General features: G+C 41.1%; 1 protein-coding gene across 5 annotated transcripts in view; it reads right to left on the bottom strand.

Annotated features, from left to right (window-relative positions):
* Positions 1-20,728, bottom strand: part of LOC141782633 (dedicator of cytokinesis protein 9) — a 99,487-nt gene that overhangs the window by 53,060 nt on the left and 25,699 nt on the right. For 2 of the 5 annotated variants that reach the window (XM_074659225.1, XM_074659222.1), the window contains exon 3: positions 2,959-3,075. In XM_074659225.1, the coding sequence (XP_074515326.1) occupies positions 2,959-3,075 (117 nt within the window). Of the gene's footprint in view, positions 1-2,958; positions 3,076-6,707; positions 6,996-16,395; positions 16,830-20,728 lie in introns of those variants that run through there. The other 3 variants (XM_074659223.1, XM_074659219.1, XM_074659224.1) reach the window with 3 other exon arrangements.

Here is a 20,728-nt window from a genome sequence, read left to right as displayed (position 1 = left end):
TACAAAAATAACACAGAAAGAGGAGCTCTTTCTGTCTGTTTTAAACTTGATTCTTCACCAACTAACACTGTATACTTTGTACTGTCTCTATGCATATTAAGGGTTCTGTAATGAGTACACACTGGCTGTACCTTCATTAACTAAACATTGAAAAGGCCTTGACACAGAAGCCGATTAAAACCTTGCTTGAGTTTGGGGAGGTCGGAACAGATGTTAGGTTCAATCACTGTGCCTGTGGTGTTTTTTTTTCCTCAGTCAGAATCACCTGTCAGCCCCTGACAACGTACTGTTTGTGTGTAAAGCTGGTATGTTATGTTCACAGCAGCAGGCTAGAGGAGCATGATACAAGAGAAGACAAAGTCAAGGCTGCCCCGCTGTCACGGAGCACCCAGCTGCCAGGCCTTTGTAATCTGTAACAACCAATGGTTTTATAAAGCGCCAAACCCAAAGTTAGAAACACATTGTCACTTTTATTCTACTTTTATCTTCTACAGTAAAGTAACTGGAAAGATTATTCACCCTAAATACACTTAAACCTGCCGTAGGCAGAATGTTTTTGGCATCAATGGGCAAAAAATCCACGATAACCTTTCAGTATATTGTAATTCAAGTGTTCTGAGAGATAACTAGACTTCTGCACCTCCTCATGGCTCTGTTTCCAGGCTTTAAAAAAGTAGAAATATAATATAGTATACTGGTATATGTAATAGGGCTGTTAAAGTTAACGTGTTAACAACGCATTAACGCAAATTCGTTTCGACAAACTATGGACAATCATGCGATTAATCGTGATTAAATATTTTAATCAATTGACAGCCCTAATATGTAATAATAATACCGGTAATTGTATATCATATCGTACAGTACAGCAGTATAATGTAGCATATCAAATGCAATATAGTATAGTATGGTATAGGACAGTATAGTAGTGAAGTATAGTACAATAATATAGTAACTGTTAAAGTTTGTTCTCTCATAAGACCGTCTCGTATACTGCAGATTACATACTATAATGCTCAGATGCATCTGCAAAATTCAGTTTTATTTTTTTATCAAAAATGTGTTATACTGTAGTTGCATGGTAACGCATTTGAAAGGACAGATTGATTTGAAAAGTCTACCCATCTGGTGCGTTCAAGTGCTATCACATAAAAGCTATAGCAACTGAGGAAACAACATTATCATACAATGTGTTGCGGTTTGGTATGACGGTGGTGTTGGTGTCAAAAAAGACACATTTTCCTTCTGACCTTTCTTAAAAGATAACTCTTTTATGTGAAAATGTTGCAACATTAAGTGTACACTATCTGGGAATCTTACTCCCACTAGAGCTGTGGTGGAAGATTTTCTGAGTGTCCTCAGTGTCTTACAGAAAATCAATATACAGCTCCTCAATCCATTGACATTTACCCCCAGATTTACAGATTAAGGTGCAGGAGGGAAAGGACTTGAGAGGAAGCATGTTAATGTGCATCAATTACTACTGTATATACTCACATGATGATACAATAAACAGTAGCTTTATACAACATATGTTGCTGCATATAAATCATCAAAACATAACTCTTATTTGTCTTCTGTGGGCATTCAGCTTTAACAATAATAGAGTAACATTTCCACTGGATGGTGAGACAGAACGTCAGGCTCAGATTTGAGGATATACTGCACATCTCATTGCTGCTGTTTGTAAGAACATCTTTCAATCAAGTCTCATTTCCTGAAGTACCAGCAACTGGGCCAGATTTCCATTCTAGATTTTCCATCCTCATTGTGGAAAGTGTGAGGGAGCGTACGTCCTGTACGATGTGGCTGGAGATAACATTTGCTCTGTCACAACAGTAGAGACAGAATGAGCCAATTAAACAGATGGCCCCTGACCCCTCTCTCTCTCTCTCTCTCTCTCGCTACAGCATGGAAGGATGTAAACAAAAAGAAAGCCTCTGTGAATGACCCCACCCTGTAAGCCTACTCACTGGCCGGGGCCAAAGGAAAAGACCCCTAAAGCCAAACAAATACAACAAAGAAAACACGCAAGTGGGTGGGTAACTAATGAATTTTGGACCAATGACAATAACAATAAATGGACCATTAACACGCAAAGTGCCTCACCTTCCACAGCAGTAACATGAGTAGCCGCACTGGAAATCAAAACCCTAACCCTGGCTAGAGATGTCACTGAAACAGATCAACAGATCATCACCAAGTCAATTTCGAAATTCTGAAAACGTGATTCTACAGTACCGAAGCTACCGCCGCGGCTTGAGCCTAACGCTGTCCTGCCGGGGATGATAGAAAATGTGTTTGTGACACACCCTATTTTTTCACTGATAATGCTACTACTAAAAAATCTGTGTTGAAATCGGCAGGACAAGAGCTAGTTAACGTTAGAGGTCAGCTGCGTGCAGGATTGTGCCGCTTGCAGCTGCAAACAGCTAACGTTAACCAGATTTCAACACAGGAGGTGCCATTGATTTACATTATGATGCGTTCAGGCTCTAGTTGGAAAAGGTGAGTGAAAAAATTAGTATTGGGTGAAGATAAATTCTAACGTTATCATGACGTGTTCAAATAGATGAGAGGGAATTATGACCCGTTTAACTTCCTAACAAAAAAAGTATGCAAACGGTAATAAAGGAGTGTATGTTGAAGTACACAGGACTTATTGTTTCACTTTGTTTTTTTACCGTGGTATGGAATTGGTATTGAGAATCGTGAAATTTCACTGGTATTGGTGTCGACTACTAAATTTCTGGTATTGTGACATCCCTAAAGCTGGCAGTGTTATAACTACTGCCTATAAGCTTCACACCACCACTACCTTTACTTCCATCGTTAAAATGTTACTCACCATTAGAATCCCACGATACAATAGCCAGATTTACAACAGTGAGGCTTTTTGCGGCAGTTTTTCGAGTGCGGAGATGTGACTTGCATGCATGAAACAGGTGTGAAACTCACCTCAAAGTCCTCCAGGGGGAACTGCAGCATGTCTCTGAGGACATCACTGAGGATTTGCGTCTTCCTCTGCACCAGCACATTTTCATAGTCAAGCGGCTCGATCACCTTCGGCTTGACCTGGAGAACACAGACGGAGCACTCTGTTACCGGGACAGTTGATGCAAGTTCACAAATACTGGTAGCTCTAAGGGTAACATACATGCAAAGATACAGAGGAAATATACTTAGCACATGTATTTTTTGTTGTTGTTGTTGCATTTTACAACTTTATTAACTAGATCCAGTAAAGAGATGACGGGAAATGAGGAAGGAGAAAGATGGATAATGACATCCAACAACGACCCCCGAACGGAGACAAACCTGTCAAGCACTACTCAATTTATTAACAAAGCGTCCTAAGACCGTTATCAGGTAAACCTCATCGAATGAGAGTGAAATTGGAGTTACTGATACCCTGCAAGCGGGGTAAAATATAAACTAATATTATACTTTCAATTAGAGTAAAAGAGACTATGGAAAATGAAAACTATATTCAATGAGAGCAAAGAAGAGGACTTGAATTCAAGCAGTGGCAGTGCAATACTGTCTTTGGTCAACATATCTGATGCCTGAACGCAGCATCTAACACACTACACGTGTAATAAATAACAGTAGAGTGCACACTAAGAAAGAATTTTATCTTTGTACAAGTGGCTGCTTTAGACTTTCTCGTTGTCCGTCATTCTAATGCACAGGGTTGTAAAAATAATCTGTTATTGCCTGTCATTTCGTATTTTCATTTTTAATGATAATAAGACAAATGCCTATTTAGAGATGAATAATTTTTTTCCGTAGTCTTTTCCTTGGAGAGACGACATGACGATGAACCTGCGCTAGCTGTCACACTGGAAACTGGAATTACCAGTGACTCTCTGAATGTGGGATTTCCCAATTCCCACTCGCTTCACCGGGAGGATATCCCGCAGCATGCGCTCCTTCTGCACCAGCGGCGCAGCTGCACCGGCACCGCTCTGTGACCTGTAATCACAGACACGCTCCAAAGTCCAGTCCGTCAAAATGACTGACGACCTTCCGATTTTTCCGTGTTTGTTAAAAAAAATCCAGTCAAAGATGGAAAATATTTGGTTAATGCAACCTCTGCTTTGTACATGTTAAACAGTGTTACTATTATAGTCAGATGATGTGGCACACAAAGCAGCAAAAAAACAGAAAAGCTGATATGATATTCTTAGTTTCCAAGCCAAATCAAGCAAATGAAGTGTATAGCCGTGCACAGGAGCAGAGATGGTGCTGTGCATAGACAGGCCTTTACTGTACAGAAAGTTTGATTGATCCAACAAAGCTGTCGCACTGGATTTTACCAACATATGTTATGTGTTGGATACACTTCGATACGTCTATCGGGGCTCCATCTGCTCAGAGCAAATGGATCCGCCTCAGCAGTGGGAAGGTCTTGATGAGCTTATCCCTCCGTGAGAGCAAACATGCATGACGTGTATGTCAAGGAAACAATCACACTCCCTTTCAATTATAGAGGCACTACATGCAACACAATTATCCTCCACATTGTAAAACAAACAATCCACCATCATCCGCTCTCACTTTTATCGTATGTGACGAGAATCCCTAATCAGAAGTCTGTTTGCAAACGCTATGTTGTTTTATAGCCGACTCTCAAGAGCAGATGTGTCTATGTTATCTAAAGGTGATTACGGGTTTACGGTGCATCATGTCATAGTGTCTGCATAATGTTAAAGCATTGGCAGAGGCTGAAGAGGGCTTATGCATTGCAAAGATACAGTAGCCATTAAATGGAAAGTCAGCTGTCAACACTTGTAGCTGATGGGACGGCAGAATAAATCTTACAGCCAGCGAGACGGCAGAGTGCAAAACGAACAGTGACACATCGCCAGATTTCAGTGCTGAGTGACAGCACAGCCCACATGTTGCCTCCACATCTGGGGCTGATAATACTAGCATGATCTCAGAGGGAGAGTCATGGATATTGACCTGCTTAAATGCATGTTGCTAGCAACCTTGTTAATAACAGAGCACAGCTCACACTGAGGACAGAGGGGGCAGGACCTTGTATCAAGGACAAGGAGGGGATAGCAGAACAGAGACGGTGCCACCATGTCTGCCAGCTAAAGCAGGCTGTGACATTATCAGTCAACCGCTTATTCTCAGCTTTATCCGATTATAACACAAACTGTTTTTTCTCTCTACATGAGAGAGAAAAAAAAAATAGAGGCTGATGCTGACCTGTCTACAAGCAGGACAGGTAAATCAGGAAGGAATTAAAGACATTGGAAATATAAGATGTGTGCGTGGGTGTCTTGCCTGAACTTAATGAAAAAGCCTAAAATATCTATACACAGACCAGACAGCCTGTACCAGACAGTGAAACCTTAAGAACACCAGGTACACACAGATGCATTGTCATTATTTACCAGGAAATAAAAAACGATGACACGCAAGTAGACAAACCAGGGGAATTCATTCTGCAAGTGAGAGGAGTTCAGGTCAGGAGCGAAAAGAGAGTCTTGCATTTTGTCGCTTCACCAGAAAACCTTTTACTGTCCAAATACCACAACTGCAATTAAAAGGGATTCTGATATTTAAAGGAGCAGTGTGTAGGATCTGGCGCTATCTACACACTGGTCCTTTAAAGTAGCTGCTAAAAGATTTGACCACATTATAGAGATAGTGCCCTCTTCTCACCAGTGATGGATTCATGACCCCACCCTGTTGCTGCTGACTATTGCTTCACTCCAAACCCCTCTGGGCTCTTCTACATTGCTTTGTCAGTGACCAGTGAAGGTGGTCAACCACACAGTACACTCAGCACTGAGTAAGAAAATGAACATACATAAGCAAGAGCTCTGTCATTCCCTCAACCCTCAGTGCTGACCATAGTCAATGTATCTAGTCCAACTTTTATTCTATTATTGTGGTATCAGTCCTTGGAAATGGCTTTTTAAATGTGTTGTTGACTGAAAATAGTGCACTTCTGTGTCTATTTCCTATATTTCTAGTGTTTCTAAAATACCACATAAATATTTTTGAATACTTTTTAAAAATAGAATAAGACCAGAACAATGCAAGCTGCATGTTTCACGTCACGTCAACAAACAGTCATTCCTGGAAAGCCCATGAAACAGAAACTTACGAAGCCATCTCCTCCACTCCCTCTCCACAGTGATCTAACAGCTGTTTATCTGCGGCACCCACTCCTCCCATCACTGCACCCTCTCACAGCAATGAACAATGGTGCTGTGTAGTGCCTCTCCACTAACTAATACATTCAATCTGTGTATCTGCTTCCGTCTTCTTCACATGGCTCTCTAGAGATCCAACTGGACATCTTCATCGCAGGGCGGGACATTATCACTGTCGTCGACTTTTAAGCCACATAAAATGTTTTACAAGCCAAGGTCATCTTTGAGAATCAACTGGAGGAAGCTGTGTCCTGCTTCCCTCCAGGTGGTTAAGTGCTGGTAAAGTTCAACACTCCTCTGTGCCGGTGCTAACGTTGCAAATTCTGAATGGGAGTTGGCGACATTGCGTGTAATCAAAGAGATGACAAAAGTGAAGCAGCACAGACGCTCACATGACACCTGTTTCGGGGCTTTATGACTGTGGTTAACCTTTGGAGCACTGCACGCTGTAAAAGATGTACTCATATATCAGAAAAGCTTTTTTAACATCAACCAAAAAGTCTCATTTATAAAACTCCTTGAATGACTTACCACCACCTGTGGCACGGTGTCTACCTCAGCCTCAGCTGCAGCCAAGCTCTTGTACTGCTGCGGACCCTCAATGACCAACTCCTTCTTTGGAGCTTTACTAGCCCTCCCTTGCATTGTCAACAGCTGTGGTAAGATATCTCCGAACTAGATCCCAAAGAGAGGCGGACAGCCAGCATATCCGATGGAGAAGAATCCTGGTGCTGGAAAAAGTTAGTGAAGTTTGTATTTCTCCTCACAGACTCGTGCTACACACCCTCCCTTCTCAGACTGCTCCGTCTGTCTGAAAGCAGTGGACTCACACCCAGGCGGAGGAGATGGCCCCTCCTACACTCAGCTGTGCTGCCTGGGGGAGTTAAACAACCTCACACACCATCATACTCACACACACACACACACACAATGAGGCGATCTGACCCGACGCTATCCACCTGCACGGTGACACAGGCTTGACAAACAAAAGATACACATTCCTCAAGTATTACAGTTTGGTCAGGGACTGTCCACGCCTTGTGCGGGACAGCTGAAATAAGAGCTGAAGTTTCATCAAGAGGAACAAGCCGGGGGGAGAATGGGACAACAATGGGGCAGTTCGTGTCGCAATATTCAAAGAAACCACTCAAGCATCTGCAGAATAACATACAGTACGAGGGCACCAACTAACAAATCAGCTGTAGCGATTTAGAAGTGATTTTCCACGCAAACATCACAGATAAGCTGCCAGGCTGAGCTCATCAGATTGTAGCAGGACATGAGCAAATCTTGACCCACATTAACCGCTAAAGACTGAATCTTTAAACTCTTTCTGAATCAGCCGTGCAGCATAAATAGTCATCATAAACTGTGACAGTCAAACATTAGTCACTGATGTGTTTATTGCCGGCTCCGGCTCCACTGTATGACTGTACCGGAGATAGTAACTGTTAGTAATCAGAGTTTGAGATTAGCTTCTGTCTCGCTGCTTGTTGATGCAACTGCTGGAGGGGCATTCCAACACACACGGCTCCAGTCAACCCACCGAGGAGTGGGCCCGACCTACAGATTCCTCGGTGGGCCACAGCAGGGGAGGATGTTATCTTTTCACGCCTGTATCTAAGCTTAATGTGAAGGGGGGTGGGGGGGCAGGGCCAAGTCAGCTGCTCCCCTCCCACAGTCACATGCCCCTGCAGGCCCCACACAGGGGTCGGTATTATGGTCAAAATCGTGATATTAATAAGAAGATTTTTCAACAATATATCACAATAAAGAAAATCAATACAACAGATCAAGTAATGCAAGTGTTGTCATTGACTTTTTCATATTCGGCACAACTACACAATCAGAAACCTCATTACTACAATGTCAGATTTAACTTTTGCTGTGAGCCAATGTCTGTGTGACTCAGTGGGTTGATTGAAGGCAGGTGTGTCTGGGTGTGCCTCCACTCTGTGGTCTACTAATGCCACATGCATCAAACACTGCTGGCACTCACTCTTCTAGGTTTCTCCATGTGCAGGTATTGTACAGTATGCATGTGAAATTTAAGTGAATCTCAGAATAACGAAATTAAGAGCACTCGTTCGGTTTCTCTGTGTGCAGATCTAAAGATAGAGTTGGGCTTTCTGAAGGTTTAAGTGCGTTGCCAGCCCAGTCCATGGCGGTGGCTTAGCGAGGACTGCCTTTGGGTGACGTGTTGTCAACTGACTGAGCCCTTGGACTGTTTTCCCCTCCCTTCCTATAGTACTGACCTCTTTTAAGTAGTTTGAGTAATTAGAGTATGGCCACAAGCCCCGGGTGGGCAACAGGATACCCCCATAGTTTCACCTTACCCTGCAGGCCCAGACACACCAAACAGATATCAAAGAACTAGCGGCGATGAAGGCCGACTGTTAGCCCGTGTCCTGGCCAAAAAGTTGCACTCGAACACACCGCAAAGACTACAGCCGACCGCCAACTACCACGTACGTCTTGCGCCTGCATGGGATGAAATAATGGTCCATACCAGCAGGTAGCGGTAGTCCGTATTCGTCATTCAAAAAGGGAAATCGGAAGACCGAGGACTGCGGGTATACAAGCCATTGTTATGATGGTCATGTTGTTGTGAAAATATCCGTGTATTGGAATGATCAGATGTGAAAAATGAGAAGAGCCTTCTGTGAGTGCCCTCTTGACTTTACTCATTTGCTTGTTTTTCCTCACTTCTGTTTCTCTTCTAGTGCCAACAGTGGGGGACACACAGCAAAAAACTATGGCGTCAGACGCTCACCGACGGCCCCAAATTGGTGCGTCAGGGCCTTAATGTGTGGACCCAACCTAAGCCCTCACCCCACCCACTGAAGGCAGCTCTAAGTTGAACACTATTCAAAGAGAAAACAGACTTTGACACAAGATCAGGTCCCTCCTGTCATGAGAAAAGTTGACTATGAAGTGAACTGCCCTCTGGCATAGATCCAGATCAGCACACCTCGATCCATGCGTGGACTGTGTGTGTGTGTTTAAGGGATATAAGCTGATCCTCCGCATGCAAGCAGGCTCAATAGTGAAGTGAGCTACAAATCAGTGTCATCCTGGGTGCATGTCAGCTCACCAAGTGGGGGTTTAAGAGCAGCAAAGTCAGTCATCATACGCTTCCTGTCTCAGATAGCTGTGTGTTTTAGCTATTGTTGAACTGAAATGCTTCAGTTCATCCTGTCAATAAGATGCTTTCCAGAAAACTACAAATTTGGCAGGATAATGAAGCATGCATCAGGACCACATTTGTTATGTCGACTTCTCTATATTTCATTGGATGTTAATCAAAACCAGAATTCCAGTTTGGATGCTCACTACAGACAGCGCAGTGTACTCCTCCCCCTCCTCTAACCACAATCCTCGGGCCAATTTCATCAGATATCTTTGTAAAACACATGCTTGTTTACTGTATCACACTCTGTGATTCATGCTAAACACGGTTTCACTGAAAACTAAATTTAAGTCATTTTGCATTTTGACCAACTGAACTCTACAGGAAGCCACTTTATTGTTCGATAAAAATGCAATTTGGTGGACTATCTATTCATCTATACACTAAAGCATGCAGGTTACAATGATAAGCCACTAGCATCATTGGACATACTGTGCATAGAGTAATGCTACATTACACGTCCTAGATGTCTGACTTTGATCTCTGAGTTTGTACAAAGGCAAGCTTCCTCTCCCAGACATCTCATATCTGCATCAACAAGAGATAAACTTCAGACAGACTTCCTTTCTACGCTGCAGCTCTGGTACAGGATTCCCAAGTGAGTGACAACTACACGTGACAACTAAAGACCTTGCAATGTTATGCAGATTTATCCATGGAGACCAATAAAAATGTATTTCTTTGGGGCAAGTTGGCATTTGGGTCTGAGCAGGAAGGACCACTGAGCCCTTTTAGTGGCACAACAAACACTTGTGTTGAGCAGCAAAGTGTTCCCAGAAGCAGACTGACAGGATGTTTTGGAAAAAGGGTATTCTGCTCAAATGCAGTTGAATATGCCCTGTGCTCAGTGTGAATAAGTAGTGTACAAAAAGAGACTGTTTCATACATTGATGACTGCACGCAGGGTTGAAAACCAACCCAGGGTGGGCAGTGATTCAGAGGTCTGGAACTGGGCTAAATCCAATCAGTCATTATTTAAGATATAATTCATTAAAAGGTTCTGATTTTGTCCTCTAAAGCCATTTGGGATTTTTGCTGGTTTTAATTATGTGTCAACACTGAGTCATTTTATGACAAAGCTGGAGAGAAAAACTAACAAAGGAATTAATTCAAATTCATGACGCCACATCGTCTTGCAATAATGAAAAGATGTAATTTATCTTTATATAATTATACGTAATACAAATTATTTTGAATAACAGTGTTGTTGCATGGTCACATTTGGTTAGCACAACATATGTCAGAGTATAATAACTCTTTTAACATCTCCACCCCTGATGCAATCCTGACCAGACTCACAATAGGTCAAAACTGTTTAAGTATACCGCTGTATCAAGTGCATTACAGTACTTTACTGCCTATAGTTGTCCAGATTTGAGCAGTTGGTGGATCTCTTGCTCTTTTTTCCTCTCATTTCAGTGTGTTTGTTGTTATCGTTGTGCAATTTTTACACGCATTTTTGAAATTTTTCCACATCTATCAAGTTGTAATGCTCAGCCTGGATGGGACTACGACTGGGCTTCTTGATTACTTAACACAGGCTTGATGCAATCTCCAGGCCTTCCCAGCGTGAGCCAAAGCAAAACAGGGTGTAACCTGGAATGTAACAAAAACATGGCCCACCCCTCGCCGCCCCGCTACAGCAGCAGCAGCAGCACCAGCACCAGGACCCATCATCCTGCAGCCTGTTTTCAGTCCATTCCCTAGAGAGTACTGAACTGTGAGCTGGGAATGAGATTTTAACATGGAGGTAATAATGACACCATACCGTGTCTACACCCTCTCCTAATAACGTTACTGTAGTAGGACGTGGGATACAATGGCATCAAAAATAACAGGATGCAATCATGAGGCAAAGACAGTCGTCTCGCACAACAGAGTCTCGAGAAACTGTACAGCAGTGCACACAATAATACAATCTATATTAGGGCTGGGACGATACACGTATCTCCCGATTCGATACTATTTACGATACTCGGGTGCCGATTCGATATGTATTGTGATTTTTAAGTATTGCTATTATATCAGTATGGCGATATAATATTACGATTTATTGCATTTTTTTTTGTCTTGTTTTTGTCTTTTTTAACACTAGACCATGAGAGAAAGTTTGTTTTGTTTGACGGATATGGAACGGATATGGTGTCACGTCACTCAAACTACAACAATAAAAGCGGTAACTTCCTTCTACCTCCGCATAGACTCAAATGAAGCAAATGTATTGATTCTGGTAAAAAATCTATTCTATTAATCTATTCTTATCCTAATCTACAGGTCAAGAGACAAGAATTTAGGACAGCTTTATTGATCAGTGCAAGCCTTAAATGTACCAGTAATGAATATGAATAATGCTGGCGTTGAATCTGTGGGAAAAATCTAACTGCTGTTACCACAATGTCTTTTAAGTACATGAGTGCTGAGATAATGGTTTAATGTATCAGTCAGCAAGAGAGCAACACACACACACACACACACACACACACACACGCACACACAAATGCTGTGACGTCTGAAGCCCTCCTCAGAGCAACGTCAGGGTGGCTGAAAAGTAGGAAGCAATCACCAAGAAAAACAACCCTGTCGCCGAGCAAAGTGTGCTGTTGTTTTACTGTAAAGCCATTAAGCTAAGACATGAAAGCTGCAGGGAGGGTGATCTTATTGATTGTCAATGTTCTCACTCAGCGATGCGAACACAGTGTGTATGTAATGCTGGTTAACTGTCAAATGTTACACCTTTAGAGAGATATCAACGAGAAAACAAGAGCAGAGCAGAATAAATGTTTATGTAATGATATAGACAGTACTGTACTATATACAGGAAATTCCTATATGGAGGACAAAAAATGACTTAATCATCAATAAATAAATACACAGCTAAATTCTGAAATACAGAAATATTAAAATGAATACACTAAATATAGAAATAAGTACTGAAATACAAACAGAAATAAATAATAGGGCTGTCAAAGTTAATGCGATAATGCGTTAACGCAAATTCGTTGTTACGCTACTAAGTTCTTTAACGCAATAAATTTTTCGGAGGTTGTAGCGCGCTCAGTTTTAAAGCTAGAGTGAAGATAATGGATTCAAATGAAACTAGAAAACCTAAGGAATCCATTACCAAAGTAATGTCATACTTGTCATGTCATGCTTGTTATGAAGGAGGTTAAATAACGCTCCGAACTTGCGCTAAATGTTGGTGAGGAAAAACTGCCATGGCTATTTTCAAAGGGGTCCCTTGATGTCTGACCTCAAGATATGTGAATGAAAATGGGTTCTATGGGTACCCACGAGTCTCCCCTTTACAGACATGCCTACTTTATGATAATCACATGCAGTTTGGGGCAAGTCATAGTCAAGTCAGCACACTGACATACTGACAGCTGTTGTTGCCTGTTGGGCTGCAGTTTGTCATGTTATGATTTGAGCATATTTTGTTATGCTAAATGCAGTACCTGTGAGGGTTTCTGGACAATATTTGTCATTGTTTTGTGTTGTTAATTGATTTCCAATAATAAATATATACATACATTTGCATAAAGCAGCATATTTATATAATTACATTTTGAACAGATAAAACATTTGTTTAATTTGCGATTAATCGCGATTAAATACTTTAATTGATTGACAGCCCTAATAAATACATAAAATTATAATAAAATTAATAAAATTGCACATTAATAAATACATATACATATAAGAAAATGCTGAAATAAATAATGAAATTCTGAATTGAATAAATAGATGCATAAATAATTAATAATTAATTAATTGGTAATTAATTGGGACCAATCTTGCTTTAAAGTGAGGTTAGAACCACCAACCTCATTAACATACAGACAAATAAATAAATAAATGAAAGAAATTTAAAAACAATATAGGAATAAATACATTTTAAAATGTAGAAATATGGAAGCACATAAATGTAATTTTGTAGAAGGGTAACATTAAATTAAAGACATTATTTATTTCCAGGTTTTTAATTTATCTATAGGCGCAACTATTCAGCATATTTATTTGTTTATGAATAAGTACGTTTTCGTCTTCCATATTATGAGAATAGGCTCACTGGGAATCACCAAGATTTCGCAATGTCATATTAAACACACATGTTTAAAGTAAGAGCATGACGCATTTTAGTCAAGAAGGGAAGGAGCGCATTAGTCAAGTAATTGAATCTATTAAATGGATTTAATCCGTAAATAGTTTCTGGTTGATGACATGCAGAGCTGGTTAAGTATTTCATCAACTCCCCAAAACAAAGGAACTTTTAAACATAGCATAATTGACTCGTTAGGCATGGTTCATTGAAAGTAAAACCATCACAGGTCTGAGTTCGAAGCATTAGGCTACTCCCAAAACATCATCGGATAAGAGGCGCTTTTATCTGTGACCAAGCTTGCGTCACCACTTTCTCTCTCTTTCCCTGCAACAACAATCCTCTGATAAAACCAGCAGACACCTCAACGCTCCTCAACGCTTCTGTTACAGCATCCAAACATTTCAAATAAATAACGGGAGGAAACTGAACCTTTGTGGAAGCAAAGAATAATGATACAACACTGAAAGGTGTTCTTCTTGATAGCTTTCTGGAGAGCGAGAGCGAAACATGACACTCCTGAATTACAACAGCATAATACACATTGATGCATTAACTCAAATCAGTGACTTGTATTTCTGAAGGCAGATCACTTCCTGACACTGTGATGAGAGTTTCCATGAGGAAGGAAAAGGCCGAGCTGTTGCAATCAGCGAGTGAAATAACAGAGCAGTGAAAAAGCCAGAATAGTTCGTTTAATTACTTACTGCATGCCTAGAGAGTACAGATCAGCCTCCCACAGACAGCTTTGTCTGTGAATGTGTGTGTGTGTGTGTGTGTGTGTGTGTCTGGCCTTTAACCCCATCATCTCCATTTTTAAATTCCCAGAAATAATGACCTGCTGCAATCAGAAGGAATTAAAAGGGCAAACATAATGGCCTATATCTTTTTATAACCAGGCCTAATGGATTGAAAAGGTGCAAATAGTGACGAGGGACAACATCCCGTTCAGAAAAGACTGCGTGTGCTGCTGCTCAATTTGAGATATTCTTGTAGAAAGCTAAAGTCAGTGTACTGTATATACAGAACAAGACAAGCCCTATATTCAGTGGTGCCCAAAACTGACAAAAAACAATAAAAGTTATCAGATGAGTCAAAAATAACTGACAACAAAGTTAACTAGCTAAATTAAAGTTTCACAGACTAGGTTAGCCTGATGGCAAAAAAGCTAATGAAAATAACATGAGCAGGTGAAAAATAAATACAAGTATATCAGCCTTTATAAGAGTCAATTAATAATATCAACTGATTGGGTGTTAAGGAAAACGATAAAGCTTTATATTTATTTTAAACTCTATTCTTATTATCCAACTAACAGTATTATTTATTCATTGATATATTTAGTTCTATGTTTTACTCGTCTCATAACCTTTTACTGCCATACAGTTACACTTGTCTCTGACAAAAATGTGTTAAGCAAACCACATCCCCTGCACACATTTAACTATTGATTTTGTAAGACTGCTAAATGCTGACGGAGGATTAATTGACCCCGTCTGGATGATAAGACCATCCCTGAGCCAAGAGAAGCAACCATGCCCTTGACCTAATTCCCTGCTCTCAGCCGGGGCCACTGTCACTCTGCTCTCTGCTGCGAAATCTGATGAACCAGCGACGGGAAGGAGACATCACACACGCAGTATAGTAAGTAAACACAAACGGGAAGGGCAAGACAAGCTGGTACGGAGCGGCAGAAGCCCTGCCAAGCCCGCCGGTACGCAGATGAAGAGCGGTGATTGATTTCCAGCAGACACAGAGCTCACTGTCCCCCCCCTCGCCCCCATCCCGGCCCTCAGAGGCTTTAACCCATGCAGCAGCGCTTAGTGAGAGGCAAGATCCAGCCCTCCCACTGCCCTACATTTTATACTGTTAACACTCATGGCTACATATGCACAAGGCTGAAATGAGGATGATGATTATTATTGCTGTAGTTGCATCTATAATCTGTCAAATATGAAAGGCATGAGTACCAGTGCCAGGAAAATGAACACCAGCAGGTGTAGTTTTGTGTCAATACGGGGGAAAGGCTGCATACTTTACATATACTACTACCATTAACATCTGAATCATTTATCATATTCATGTCCTGCATTTTGGCATCTTAATAAAAGAATCAGGTAAGGAATGCAGCATAAATAATTTGCAAATATGTCTAAATAAAAGACCAACTTAGACACAGTTCTACAAGGGGAATAATGCATACAGTATGTTTTAGGCTTTTAAAGACAGCACTCCATACAGATCATGCATATGTGCTGAAACAATTAGTACAGTAGTCGATGAGTTGACCAACAGTAAATTAATCAACAACAATTTGGATCAATCATTTATCAAGCAAAAATGCAAAATATTTGCTTCTCAAATGTGAGGAATAGCTGCTTTTCTCTGTTTTATATAATTTGCCGTTAGCTATTAATTAATCTCATCACTAGTTTTATGATAGAGCAGCATTATGAGACAGCTGACTGAGCAGAAAAAAATAGTTTGAAATTAAATTTACACCAAACTCAGTGGCATTTGCCATTTCACTAAAAGGAGAAGGAGTCTCACTGAGCTACTGTTTTATGATGTGTAGTGTAGGGCTGAAACAATCAGCCGCTTAATCGATTAATGGATAAACAGAAAGCTAATTGTCAAAAATTTTTATAAACAATTGTTTAAGTCATTTATAATTCACTGCTTTCCTGCTTTTTAAAATATGAGGATTTCCGCTTTTCTCTGTTTTGTATTAAAGATGGGTTTTGGACTGATATTAGGAGAAACAAAAAATGTTGATGAAAGATGTTGCAGCTCTAATATATATGGATATATCTATATATTTGTCCATTTGAATGTAATGAACAGCACAATACTAAACATATTGTGTCTGCACACACACACACACACACACACACACACACACACACACACACACACACACACACACACACCTTAAGTATTCTCGGTGTTGGCAATGCACGCGACTCTCTCCGACTCAGCGCTCGCTCAGCCTCAGATGGCCCAATGGGCTCAGCTGCTCCCTTACAGATGTAGCCACTACAGTTCCTCTCTAAGACCGTACGCAGCCCGTCAATCACAACCGTGCTGGTGGTGCACCCCATTCCTCCAGGTCCAAACAGGCATCAGTCAGGAGAGCCTGCCAGTGACCCAGTTTCCTTGATCGTCCCCTGCTCCTCCCTGGTCCATGATCTCTAACTTTGACCAGCAAATCCACAGCTCCTGACCCGGGGAAAAGAGCGCTGGAGTCCAGGTAAAAAAAGGATTTAGAGAGGAGAGCCGGCTGGAGGATGAAATTATGCACACACAGAGTCTCACTGTAATTCCTAGCTGCCCCAGTCTGTGCTCGTAGGAATACCTCAGTCAGCAGACGAGATACAGTGAGTGAGTGAGGTAGAGCAGAGAGCGAGGGATGGGGGGGATGAAGGATGCTGTGTGAGCTCTGCTGCAGCTTCAACCAATGCTGAGCTTCGGAGCAATGCGAGCTCGCATGTGCATCTGTCTCACTTACTAAGTCACTATAGCTCGTTCTCCTCTTGAGCCACTACGTGCATTTCCTATCTTCATTCTTTTCATTTCCACATTTGCATAATGTAGATTTGACTACACATGAAATGAATTAATCCCTTTCATTTTGTACTCCACAAAATGAGACTCCTTTTGGGAGCTGGATGAATAATTGTGAAATAAATGGGTTACAATAAATGCGGTCTTATATCCAGAGGGAGCGTCTGATTCCATGGTCAGGCAAACAGCAATATGGCTGAATGCTTATTTAGTTCAGCTGAGAAACCAGAGCCACAGGCAGAACAAATGGATGAATCACATTGAATGGATGGCATATAGTATGCAGCAGTAAGCAGCCATGTGTTACAATGAAAAATACAATATGAATAGCAAAAAATGTTCATTTCTCCATTAAATACTTCATAAAACAAATGAAATAATCAAAAGGGACAAATTTACTACAATAAAATGAAATGCAGTGACCTGACTCGAGCCTCAAAGACATCTCGGTTTACAAAACATACCAAGGCCATGGGAGGATTTAAGCCTTTTAGGCCAAGACATCAAACAGGGAGTCTTTTTTTTCCTATAAAAGATTAGCTGTTGCTTGATCACAAGCTGGCCATTCTGTCAAGTACACAGATATATTGGGAGAGGAACAACACAATTTGATCATACACCGGTCTTTTAAATGCCAGGGAATGATTCATCTGTTAGCGTGACCTTTGATTTAAATGTCTCAAGACTTCAATGAGGAAAACAAAAGATAAAGGCAGGAAATATGTTGTAAAACGGTGCAAATGGAAAAATCACTTTCCTGTCTCTATAGTTTGTTTCTGCAGGACATTTGCAAAGACACTCATACTTAGTCCTTACTACAAAAACCCAACATAAAAATCTAACTGTGGGTTATAACTGTGTTAAAAGTAGGGTGGTCAAAAGTTATATATTATCGCGATAATAAAGCAAATTCCTTTAACCCCTCTAATTTCTTTAACGCATTACCGCAACTTGCAATTTTTAGGTTGTAGCAGGTTGATGTGGCCCGGGAAAGGGAAGTTTGGGGTCCCCTGCTGGAGCTGTTGCCCCCGTGACCCGACCCCGGATAAGCAGTTGAAAATGATGATGATGATGATGATGATGATGATGAGGTTGTAGCAGGTTCCGTTTTAAAGCTAGAGTGAAGATACTGGCATCATACGAAACTAGGAAACCTAAGGAATCCATTGGTACCAACCATTTCCAAAAATAACGTTCCAAGCTTACGCTAAATTTTGGCGAGGAACAACTGGCATGGCCATTTTCAAAGGGGTCCCTTGACCTCTGACCTCAAGATATGTGAATGACAATGGGTTCTATGGGTACCCTTTAAGGTACATTTTGAACAGATAAAAAATGTAAGATTAATTTGCAATTAATCTCAATTAACTATGGACAATCGTTATTAGATATTTTAATCGATTGACAACCCTAGTTAAAAGACATTTGACAAACAAGCGTTGTCTACCTGCTGTGGTTGACCGTGTTTCACCCTCTGATTATGAGGAAAAGGGAGAGGAGGGGGGGGAAGACAAGGAAACAGGGCATCTTGGTTTATTTATCGTGGCTTCTTCCCTTCCTGCAGCTGCATGTCGCACACTCAAAGACCCCTTATGACCTCAAGGGGAATTGTCAAAAGAATCCTGCTTGTCACAGTGGCACGCAGATGCTGTAGCTACTGAAATACACTAAGTCCCACTGGCAGCAGCTGCACTAACCTCCATTACGCTTAGAAACAAAAACATCCATCTGTAAACTTCCTTTTAGAGATCGACCAAGTGAGAAACTTTCACCTTTTATTAAGTTACATTAAAAGGTGCTGACACCATCACGCCCTTACAAATACATTAACACCCACACGTGCATGTCTGGAGAAAGGGAGGTGATCCCTTACATCATGATGGTGCACTATGCAATAAGTGCATGCACGCATTTCTGCCTGCTGCTGTGTTAATATTTCAGTAGTGCTTGACACACTGAACTACATTTGAGTGTACGATGAGAGGAGCTGCGGAGGAAAGCAGCTGAGTAGATGAGAGGATTCAGTAAGAGAGAGAAAGAATGGAAGAGAGATACTGGGGGGGAAGGGAGGGACAAGAACATGATTATGCCTATTGAATTTTTAGGAAATACATCTCGTCTTTGGTTTATCCCTTTTCTCACACCTTGGATCCAGTCTCCATCCCCCAGTCGCTGCAAAGAAGGATTTTAGGCTTACTATATAAAATAACAAGAAGCAATCTGGCGTAAAAGTGGTGAAACTGCAAAGTCATAAATCCTCTTTTTGAGGCTGTATAGACGAGAAGCAACACGTTTTCTTTAACTTGAACTCTTTCTTTTTTGGACACTGAGTGCAGATTCCACAAATGTGTACGTTACTTAGTTTGAAGAATATGGGCATAGGTGGCGACATCGTGGCAAATCTATTCCTTATTGATTAAACTGTGTTAGAAAACATACTTTTTATTCATTATTCCTTTTGGAACAGCCAGCTTTCAATGATTTCTGCCAGTTATCATTACTAAGTGGGTACCAACTTATATAGGAGCTCGACAAAGTGGACAATGATGCACGACTACAAGTGTCACAGCTGGTGGTCATAAATCTTTTGCCCTGAGGACACAGATTCTTGTTTTGCATGTAAGGACAGGTCTGCAGCAATGCAGTGAGGGTGTTGCAATACTGTAGTAGTTAGTAGTTTGACTTTTTTGATAGAGACGGTAGAGATACAGACAGGAAACACTGGGAGAGTGGGATGGGGAATTGGCTGGTATGCTTAACCACTAGGCCACCATGACCTGAAAACATGTGGATTGTTACATGCAGGTATCCTAATTCAAGGAGGTTAATATTAAGCTTTTATTATAAATACATCGCAGGAAAAATATTCCAGACCAGACTAGGGGTGTAAGAAAATATAGAAAAAGATATCGTGATATTATGTTTTGTGATACTGTATCGACTCTAAAAAACACTGAATCGATTTTGAATTAATAGTTTACATGCAAAGATGAACTCAGTCAAAACCTTCCCCCAGGAAGAGCTGGAAAACGTTGCTGGGGAGAGGGACGTCTGGAATTCCCTATCAAGCCTGCTGCCCCCACGACCCGGCACCGGAGAAGCATAGGAAAATGGATGGATGGATGACAACACAAACATGCTCAGCAATTCTTTTTTCCTGACATCAAAATAGAATTTAAGCCCAACAATGCAAATTTGTGATTCAAGACTTTTGGCTATAAATTAAATTGACTTTTTAGAGGAATGCCCATGAGAAGCTACAGTTGGTTGAGACTGGTACTGTATAATCTGATCACAAGAGCTGAATGAGCATGAAGTGGCTGCCACTAAAAAGCTAAAATGATGCAGTGGCATAGGCAGCTCTGCGACATTCCAACCAGGATGCGTTTTGCTGGACCAGCCAACCACGTAGCTACCAAATCCTTGGTTTGAATCCAGCCCTGTCACTCCCATATTTCCTGTAACTCTCCATGTAAAACCTACTGGGGAAAAAGGACACGATGCCAACAGAAAGTTTGATTAGATGCCCCCCACGTTTGCTTCTGGGCTGTATTCTGCAACAAGCTTACAGTATACTCTACTGGTGATGAATTATTAAGGTCAGGCTGAGGATTTCTGAGTCATTAGGTGTAGCAGAGTTTCTTTCTAATGCCCCTGTGTCAAGAAACAAACACTCTGCAACAAGCCTCTTCACAACAA

This window comes from Sebastes fasciatus, chromosome 14 (genome assembly GCF_043250625.1).
Source record: "Sebastes fasciatus isolate fSebFas1 chromosome 14, fSebFas1.pri, whole genome shotgun sequence".
Lineage (NCBI taxonomy): Eukaryota > Metazoa > Chordata > Actinopteri > Perciformes > Sebastidae > Sebastes > Sebastes fasciatus.
Note: the sequence above shows the minus strand (reverse complement) of the source record. Positions and strands in the feature narration are given on the sequence as shown.